Source organism: Parasteatoda tepidariorum, chromosome 9, assembly GCF_043381705.1.
Source record: "Parasteatoda tepidariorum isolate YZ-2023 chromosome 9, CAS_Ptep_4.0, whole genome shotgun sequence".
NCBI lineage: Eukaryota > Metazoa > Arthropoda > Arachnida > Araneae > Theridiidae > Parasteatoda > Parasteatoda tepidariorum.
The window spans coordinates 77,411,018-77,421,457 of NC_092212.1; the positions used below are offsets into that span (position 1 = coordinate 77,411,018).

Consider the following 10,440-nt stretch of genomic DNA (forward strand, 5'->3'; position numbering starts at 1 on the left):
TTTTTTTTCTTTCTACAAAAAACGTAAAATGCGGGAAATTCCGTAAATTAAAAACTTACAATCCGGGTAAAATTAACATTGGAGGTATACGGAAAAACTGGGTCCTGATGAAAAAAACGTAAAATGCGGGAAAAACGTAAATTCGGGGGACGTAAAATCGAGGTTTCACTGTATTTGAAAAATTAGACAAAACAGGAGATCTGATGGTTAGGTATCAGGCAGAAAGCAACCAACTTTTTAATCTTCAGATTTTGTTGTATACAATTATGATACCTGTAGATCAAATTGAAAGATAAGGCTCCTTACATACTAAGTTATAAGTCAGCTCAGTAAAGCATTTGTATGAATTTTTTGATTCAGCAAGCATGAATTTTTTGATTTTTTCTTTTTTTAAATCTGATTTTATTTAAGTCATATTTTATTTTAATTGAATTTCTTTTATTACTTTAAAAATACTGTAAGAAATTTAGTTCATAATTGATTACATTTGATAAGTATAAATATAATTGAAATATTATTCAAAAATCAACTACATTTCAAACTACAATGCCACATAAAATATTGTTTAAGGAAATTTATAATACATGATCATACATCTTTCAAATTTACTGAAATGGCAAAGAAATATATCATTACTAACTAATGAAATGACGAAATAAACTATAGTCCCTTGTACTGTATACCTTACCTTAACTCTAGATTAGAAAACCTTACTTTAACTCCAGATTATAAAATATTACTTTAACTCACCTTTCCTTAACAATTATTTAAAAAACATCCCTATACGAAAAGGCAATCTGAATTTATTGTTAAACAGCTTTTTTTTGTGAATCATTTCCTCTTAATACAGTGCATACTTCATATTCAGAAATATATTTCAATATCACAATATTTAATATATTCCAAAATGTGGATTGGAAAATGTTATTTTAAAACTATAAATCGGTAGAATTTTCATTGACATCATGTTTTTTGCACACAAAAAATTCATTCACAATTTTATTTTTTACAGAAATATAAATATTAAAAAAAAAAGCTACTGTAAATATTCATTTTTTCTTAGTTCAGAAGACAAAAAACATAAAATTTTTAAAATGTCATTTTAAAATTTATAATACAATCCTATTAATAAAATTTTGCTAATTGCAACATATTTACAAGAATTATGTTTACAATGGCAATATATTTATAAATGCATAAAAAGCAATACATTTACAATAAATTTTAAAACTATGAAAATCAATAAAATCTTTAAATAACCTTATATTAAAACGGATGAATTTTAAAACTAATGAATTCCTCAATAGAAAAAAAAAATGTTATTTGATCATGATACGTAATTTTTTAAAAAAAACATCAGTTGATGTAAATCAACTAAACTTACAAACCATAACTGAATTATCTGATTAACATGAAAAAAAACTGAAAAATAAAATGAACATTCAAAAAAAAATTACAAATTGAAATCAATAAACTTCTACAAAAACTAACAGATCTTATACAAAATACATATCTACAATAGCAAACTAATCATTAAATTTTAATAAGGACAAAATAACAAAACTATATATTGAGACATACATTACCTTTTGAAATAAAGCTTCTTCCAAATTAAATTCCATTTTCTCAAAATGTCACACATGATGAGGTTATGTGATCTTCCAAAAGAATCTGATCCAAAATTTTGAATTTCCGCTCATAGTTATTTTTCATAACCTGAAAATTAAAATTTCTCATTAATTCAAAGTATAAATTACTAGTCTAAAAAAAAATAGATTATTCAGGGATATATCACAAAATTGATATTGTTGGATAATCAGAGGATCTTTTGAAGCCGAATTTTTAAGTGTAAGCAAAATTTGTAAGTAAATCTTATTACAAATTCTGAAGCTTCTGAGATTTTTGAAGCAGAATTTGTAAGTAAATCTTAAAGTGATGATCTTTTGAAGCAGAATTTTTAAGTGTAAGCAGAATTCGTACATAAATCTTATTGCAAATTCAGAAGTTTCCGAGGTTTTTGAAGCAGAATTTGTAAGTAAATCTTATACTAAATACATTTCTACAATAGCAAACTAATAATTAAATTTTAATAAGCAACAAAATAACAAAACTATATATTGAAACACATATTGCTTTTCAAAATAAAACCTTTCTTCCAAATTAAACAATCCATTTTCTCAAAATGTCACACATGATCAGGATATGTGATCTTCTAAAAGAATCTGATCCAAAATTTTGAAATTTCCACTCATAGTTATTTCTCATAACCTGAAAATTTAAATTTCTCATTATAATTCAAAGCATAAATTACTAGTTTTAAAAATAAAAAAAATAGATTATTCACAGATATATCACAAAATTGAAATTGTTGGATAATTGGAGGATCTTTTAAAGCAGAATTTTTAAGTGTATAAACTATGAATAAAATTACTAAAACTAAATAATAACTATAAAGTAGTTTTAAAAAAAATTTTGTTTGAGTATTCTATTATAAACAAGAATATAATACCAGAAGTACCAAATTTCCAAACTAGCTATCAGTAATCAAAAGTACAGTTACATAGAAATGTACAGTTAACGTTTAAGGATACTGTTTGGTTATCCGAGTACGAGCTTTTTTCTTTTTTATTGAATTTTCATTTTGATTTATTTTAATTTTCATAATTCATTTTCATTTTTAATTTATTTCCCTAAAATTTATTTATATCCCCCAAAACTTCGTTCATGCAATCAAACATATTCTTCTTCCCCATTATAAAAGTAATAACATTAACCCGATTGCTGAAATATATTCTACCTTTAATAATTACACAAACAGGTTCTTATTCACATGCGAATTTTTATTTAAGTGCAGTGAAAATGGTCCACTGGCAAATAAGCATAATATGCACGAATGTGTGAATGTTGTTCGCAGAAAATTTGTTACCATCTCAGAAATCTTTTTACTAGGTATATCATACATTAGAAAAAAATTATCTACATTTTCTTATTTTTATCTGCAATTATGTCATTGCAGATTTGATTTTCAGGCATGCTGGTACAGTATAATAATCAATATAAAGCTTTATAAAAAAAAAACTAAATAGTTTCGTTTAAAAAAATCAGTGGTTTTCAAATTTCACCGAAATAGATTTCATCGAAAATTCCGACATGGGTTGGAACCAGCTTCAAGAGTTAGTTAATATTGCGATAAAGTTAAGAGTTAATTATTATTACCAGCAGAAAATTTATTAATTGAGATTTTATTATCGCAGAAAGTTTTTGTCTTCATCCAAGTCTGCCCATTAGAGTTTAGCCCTTGATAAAGAGCCTGAATTAACTCGATCAGATGTGAGCGATAAGAGCTTGTGCTTACTTACCAATAACCCTAACAAGCAGCCTCTATCAACACAACTGAAAAAAGAAATGTCAAAAGCACAAAAAGTACAATACTGTCAATCTCTCCTCCCCAGGCTGAGATAGCCTGGTTGGTAGGACACTGGATCCATGTCCAAGAGGTCGTGGGTTTGATCCTCGCGGGCCGAAGACTCCCCGTGTAGTAAATGGTGACTGATGCACGTTAAATCTATTAGGTCGCAAAGTCCTCCATGTTCCCATAACAAATCAAACCTCTGGGGGTACTGATCCAGGAGTTTCCTTGTCTTATGGATTGGTTCAAAATTACAAGGATACGGAGTTGAACGTTAGTAGTCGTAAATCCAAAAAATTGGGTTGGCTGTTCAACGACGGTTATAATATAAAATAAAATCTCTCCTCTACAAACATATGTGGTACAAGTTCAGTATTATTTCATATTTCTAACACAAAATGACAGTTGGTTATTAATTCTTAAATCTTTTTAGGGCCAACCCAACAATCACCATCCTCCCACAGCGGAAAAATTTTTCTCTCTGTATGCATACAGTGTCCACCCTAAGCATTTTTTAAGAGTGGCCCGCCCTGCGTGTCTTTTGATGACAAGCCCCCATCCCTTGAAAGCACTGCTTTTTTATTCATATTCAGTTTTGAATCAAAATTAACTCACTGTTTAATTAATAATTACACACTGATAAAATTTTTTGTAATAGGTTTAATAGAAGGTTGTATATCTATTTATAGGTTTAGTTCTGATTACTATTACAATTATTTACTTTATTAGGATTTTTCTCAACCCTGTGGCAATATTGCTTCGAGCAATCTGCGAAAATTATTTACTTTATTAGGATTTTTCTCAACCCTGTGGTAGAATTATTTCGAGCAATCTGTGACAATTATTTACTTTATTAGGATTTTTCCCAACCCTGTGGCAGAATTGTTTCAAACAATCTGCGACAAACTCTCTAGCACTAATATTTTTAATAATAACAAACATATATGTTACTAATTTAAAGAAGCAAAAGTGCAAAAAAAAACTAATATTTTTTAATTGAATGCATGAAAAATTTTTATTCTAATATCATGGGTGAAATTCTTGTATTTTGTTGGGGCGGGGAGCACAAGTTATTTTCCTCTTCGAATTTTGTAAATAATCATCTCTATAAAAAAAAAATTTTAAAAAAAGAATGAAATCCATAAAATCGTCGAAAAAATGAAGAAATCATGCGAATCAGACTCCTCAAATGAGTGTTTCCGTTCGAGATTAGATTGTTGTAATAAATTATATCAAAAAAATATCGGATTTAAGAACTATGGAGAAATCAACAGCAATAACTGTCCCAAAAATTCGATTCAATTATTGCTTTAAAAAGTAAATATTCAAATGCATGATTCAAATTTTCCATATTGTTTGAAATATATCAGGATATTTATATATTTCAAACAATACGGGAAAATTAATATGAAAAACTGCCGAAAAACTTTCTGCAAGAGCTCTAACCTTCTGCGAAAATGTTGTCGTGTCACTGTGATTCTGCCACGGAGATTCTCAAATGGATAAATTTTTATAAGTATCTTTTTTAGATTCTGCCACGGAGATTCTTAACTGGTTAAATTTTTATAAGTATATTTTTAGAGAAGGTATTAATACATCTTATGTGATTTTAAAATTTAAAACTACTTTTTTTTAACAAATACCTTTAAAAAAGAAAAAAAATTTTAAATGTTCATATTCTCACAATTTTCAGCATTAACTATAGAATAGAGCTTTCAAGTTGTTTCGTTTGAAACATACTTTGTGATTTTAAATGAAGTCCTCTAATAAATTCCAATTGTTTTGTTTGTCAGAAAGTGGTAGAAGTTTTGATTTTGGGTTGTATTGATTATCTAACCTTTGCAGCTTCTCAAGTAAAAAAATAAAATATGAAACAATTGAAGCTAAATTTACAGAAGAAAGGGGCAAAAAATTAGAACTATTGTACATTGCTCTAAAATGCAAAAAAAAATTTTAAAAATACTAATGAAAATAATTTTGTTTGCTTTTTTTCACATATGTCCCACTTTATAAATTGTTAAAATGAAATACATCACATTTTGTTAAGAAAGTGAAAAATCTAGTTTAATATGTAAATTTCAATTACCAAAACATGTATTTTTCTATTATACATTTTTGTTGTCACTGGTGCTGAACATGGAATTTTATATAATCTACCTAAAATTTTCTTGTATATTTAAATTAATTATAGACAATAATAAAAACATGTAATGTTAAAAACCTATTGAAATTTCATGCTGATACACAAGATATGGACTTAATTATATAGCTACTAATATACTTTCAACATTTGAATACTTAAACAAGGTTTTGAAATGCAGTTAAGATATTAAAAATTAAATTTTCATTAATTAATCCAATTAATACCATGAAAAAATTAATTAAAAAAAAAACAAACATTAAATAATATGGTGTAAAATTGGAGAAATGAATGAAACCTTTTTTACTCACTTAACCTTTATTTGAAATAATTATTCCACAGTATTGAACTATGCTGATAAAGACTTGGATGATATCACAGAAAAATAGTAAACGAAGATCATTTACAAAAATTTACACAATGTAGCAAACTAACAGTTCAACTTAACAGTTCACCAGTCATTTGTTTTCTTCCGCAGAAGCCTGTTCCTGCATTTGTTGTTGTTTCTGAGCTTCTTCAACAACAGCTGGTTTCTGAATAGTAATCGGTACAACTCGTTCATTTTTAGGAGGAGGCTCTAGCTGTTTCCTGGGTGCTTTGATGGTCAGAATTCCATCCTGGCTGAGAGAAGTGACCACTTTATCGGGCTCGACATCATCAGGTAGTTTGTAGCGTCTGGTAAATTCTCTGGAAACAAAACCATGTTCATCTGCTTGCTCCTCGTGTTTTCCACGAACAACAACATAATCGTCAACGGTTTTAACGTCAATTTCGTCGGGTCTGAAATGTTTGACGTTTAACATCATTTTGAAGTTGTTGGAATCATCAGTTGACGAAGTGCTGGTTTGACGTCGAGGTTGAACAATGTTCAGATGTATATGAGCTGGTTGAAAATAGTCGTCAAACAGTCCTAATCTAGGTGATCGCAGTTCAAAGGGATCGTAGAGGTCACGAAGAATTCGAGAGGCCAACATGTTGAGAGATCACAAAACAATTTGTCAAACTCACTGAGCAATGCAGAAATATCTTAGATTTTAAAACAGAACTATAGCAACCGCAGTTTAAACTCACAGAGTAATTCACAGTTAGCTTAGACTCAAAACTGTCAGGAAATAATAATAACAACAGCAAGATTCTATCACCAAATCTAACACTTTCCTGAAATTCGGCAGTTTAAATATGGTGTTTACATCCGCTTCGGAGTTTTCTAGAGAGAAGACGATTTTACTGGAGAATTCTCTGAACTCTCATTGGTTAGTCTACAGAGTAAAGGTTACCATACATGGATGAACGCCTGTTGCTTGTTTGGCGAAAGTAAAGAAAGCCAAACGAAGAAAATTCTAATTTATTTATTTTTACAAAAATGAATTTTTTTTATAAGCTTACAAAATAAATAAGCTAATACAATGTACGCTAAATATCTAAATAATAATTTATATGAGATAGTGATTTTTATTTTTGAATGCTGCTTATGTTAAGTTCAAAAACTATAAATTAAATTCAATTTAATTCAGCAATCGAAATATAAATTAATTACATGAATATAGTAAAAAAATTTTAAAAAATTCTTTGGTGAGAAAATTGTAAGTTTGAAATGCTAAATTTCACTCAATTAAATATTGTTCAAGCTTCATTTATGATCACTTTGGAAATTTATGAAAGAGTAATATTGCTAAAAAATTTGTGAAAAACATTATTTGTTGTTTTCTGTGTTTATCTGCGTACAAACCACACACACATACACAAAAAAAAAAAAAAAAAAAAAAAAAAAAAAAAAAAAAAAAAAAAAAAANGAAACATAAAGATTTCACAAAGTCAAGCTTTTACAATACATTTTAGCTTTTTAATTTGGCTATTTTTACATTCTATCATTTATTTATACAGTTATTCAAGAAACATTAAAACTTAGCATTTTTCATTTTAATGCAACATTTCATTCTCTGTAAAATTGGAACGTACGTCACAAGAAAAAAAATTTTTTTATGTAAATAATACATTTAATAAACTTTATTGATAAATTCAAAATAATTATAAATAATAATTCATTCATTTTAATGTTCAAATCGAATAATAATTCAAATAATGCTTTATTAAAATATAATAATAAATTCGCAGAAAAATCAAATGATTACTATTTTAATGTCGAGTAAGCTTGAGATTATAAGTAGGACACTGTTTTTACAACAATTATAATCTCTTTTCCCAACACTGTTAAAAAAAAAAAGTTTAAAATTTTTGTTTTCAGTAATTCATATTTTTATATTATACCTGAAAAATGATTTTAAGGCTTTCCATTAGAAATTACTTATTTATCCTTCCTTATATTTTATTACTATCTTTTTATTTAAAAAATTATAAATAATTATAAGAAAACTCAATTTTGAAATTAAAGTATTAAAAATTTAGAAACACAAATAGTTAATCTCTTGAATACTTAAAAATTGATTTCTTTTCGAAAGCTTTTTAATCATAGCTTTACAAAGTTGTAATACATAATTATATAATTATCTTAAATCAATTAAATTAGGTAGTCACTTCTTGATTTTATATAAATATTAAAAAAAAATTCCATATTTTTAATTATTTTTATTTTTTTTAATTTTCGAATAAAAAGTAAAAATATTATTCTACAAACAGTTTCCATGTTGAAAACAAAAGAAACAAATTAAAATCTTCCAACTAATTTAAACATGAAAGTTTTGAAAAATTAAGAAAACATTTTTTAAACTAATTTATTTAATTGCATTTTTTTAATTGAATTGCTAAAAATAATTTTTCAAATGATAATTATTGTTATTATTTAATGTTCACTTTAAAGCATATTGCTATGTTCATTTTATGAGGTTACCAATATACCATGGTGATTATTTTTGACTCGCAAAGCTGTAAGAAAATTTTACAGCCTAAAAAAGTTCCTTTGATCATGAAAATAAGTAAATAAATAAAATAAGAAACTATCTCAAATTTGTCTGTTTTTGGCATTTTTTTTCTAATTAGAATACAAAAATTTATATTCAGATTATGAACATTTTTTAAACAAAATTTTACCTAAAATAGACAGTTATTTTCTCATTAGGTTAAATTTCTCGTGTGTTTCAAATGTTTTTTTGTTTGTTTTTTTAAAAAAAAGAAAGAATGAAAAGAAGTTTTAATTGAATATCAAAATATACTAAAAAAGCGAACTCGTTATGCCAAAAAGGCGATAAAAGGCCAAATCACTGACAAAGAGCAGAAGAGAAGTTTATGGAACGCCTTCGAACTTTCACGCTGTTTCCATGGTAACATCTCGTTCGCTGGAGAAAATTCTGGATAACAGCTGAGAATATAAAACAAAGCGTTACGTTGTTTTGACAGTTCAGAGATCATAGCGTGATAGTTGGCTGTCAAATTTCTTCCAGTGAATTTATTGCTGTGCTGTTTAAAAGCGAATCTTTTGGAGTTATTATTCATTTCTTCGCTTGTTTACTTTGATATTTGAAAATGGCCTACTCTCTATTGCCTTTGTTGTCCCGTCGCTCTTGGTGGGATAGTTTTGATTATCCAGCAACACTTCTTGACCAAAACTTTGGAATGGGTCTGATGGATTCTGATTTATTGCCACCACGTCTCTATCGTGGATATTTGCTTCGACCCAGGACCCAGCTGAACTTAGATTCTTCTGGACAGTCCGAAGTCAAGAACGATAAAGATAACTTCGAGGTGAAATTGAATGTTAGCCACTTCAAGCCTGATGAAATAAGTGTGAAAACTGTTGATAATACTGTTGTTATTCACGGAAAACACGAAGAAAAGACCGACGAACACGGATTCATTACCAGAGAGTTTACTCGACGCTACATGTTGCCCGATGGAACCGAACCTGAGACCGTGAAGTCTTCTCTTACTCCAAATGGAATTTTGGTCATCGAAGCTCCTAAAAAAGCCATTGAACCACCTCCAACTGATGAGAAAATCATTCCAATTACTATTCAGAAGCCTGAGGGTAATTAGAACTTTTAGAGACTTTATATTTAATGAACTGGAATATTTGATGTTCTAATAACTAGGTGTTATTAATAGTATTACCTATTAGGAATTATAATACCCGTTTGGAATTATAATACCTGTGATAAAGCATTATGTTGTCAACATCATTCTGTAAGTAATCTCATATTTGTAAACATTGAACGTTCGTTAATAAATTTAATTGAAATTATTTTTGATGTCTTTATTTGCATTTTTGAAACATAAAATTTTTATATGTATAATGTTAACGTAATTAGAAATTTAGTATTTATGAAGTAGTTAATTTCAAATTAGAATTTGAAATATTTGATTTAGTTTTATTACGTAAGAATTGTTAAGATTACTGTAAATTTATATTAGCAATGAGAAATTCTGTTTTATTTTGAATATAAATCTGCTTAATTTGATAATCCGATTAGATAAGTTATTGATTATAAATGCTAAAACTTTTTACAAGTATTCTGAAAAGTATTAAAATTGCAGTGTTGAATACTGTTAAAAGAATTTCAATTTTTAATAGATAAGATAATTTTCATTTAAGTTTTTTTTTCTTTTTCAAGTTGAAGAAGTTAATGTTAATAATTAAAAATTGTTTTATTTAATAAAATTTTAAGATAAATTAAATATTAGACAATGTTAAAAGTTGTAGGGTTGGAGGCTATGTTTATTTACAAATTAATTTTTTATACAAAGTTCAATGAACTTGAAATATTTATATTTGTTAATATTTTTTAATCTTCTGCTCTATTTCTTTAAGTTTGGCATTTTTAAATTGCTTTACTATTAGTATGAAAATTTAAAATTTTTAATAAAAATGTTCTTATATTTTCAAAATTATTAAGCTGCTAATCTCAAATAAGAAAACTTCATAGCACTTAGATAAAAT

At 27.1% G+C, this 10,440-nt stretch overlaps 2 protein-coding genes across 2 annotated transcripts; one reads left to right on the forward strand and one right to left on the reverse strand.

The window, feature by feature from the left end:
• Window positions 1-5,848: 5,848 nt before the first annotated feature.
• On the reverse strand, window positions 5,849-6,588 carry LOC107439929 (protein lethal(2)essential for life; the record flags this gene model as incomplete). The annotated part of the gene is given in 1 exon segment (XM_016052681.4): window positions 5,849-6,588. A coding segment is annotated over 1 exon segment (516 nt). The 3' UTR covers window positions 5,849-6,007.
• A 2,200-nt stretch (window positions 6,589-8,788) lies between these two features.
• On the forward strand, window positions 8,789-9,744 carry LOC122268425 (protein lethal(2)essential for life). Its single transcript, XM_043056292.2, has one exon. It carries the CDS (start codon window positions 9,030-9,032, stop codon window positions 9,537-9,539), a length of 510 nt encoding a protein of 169 aa, XP_042912226.1. The 5' UTR covers window positions 8,789-9,029; the 3' UTR covers window positions 9,540-9,744.
• Window positions 9,745-10,440: the final 696 nt, after the last annotated feature.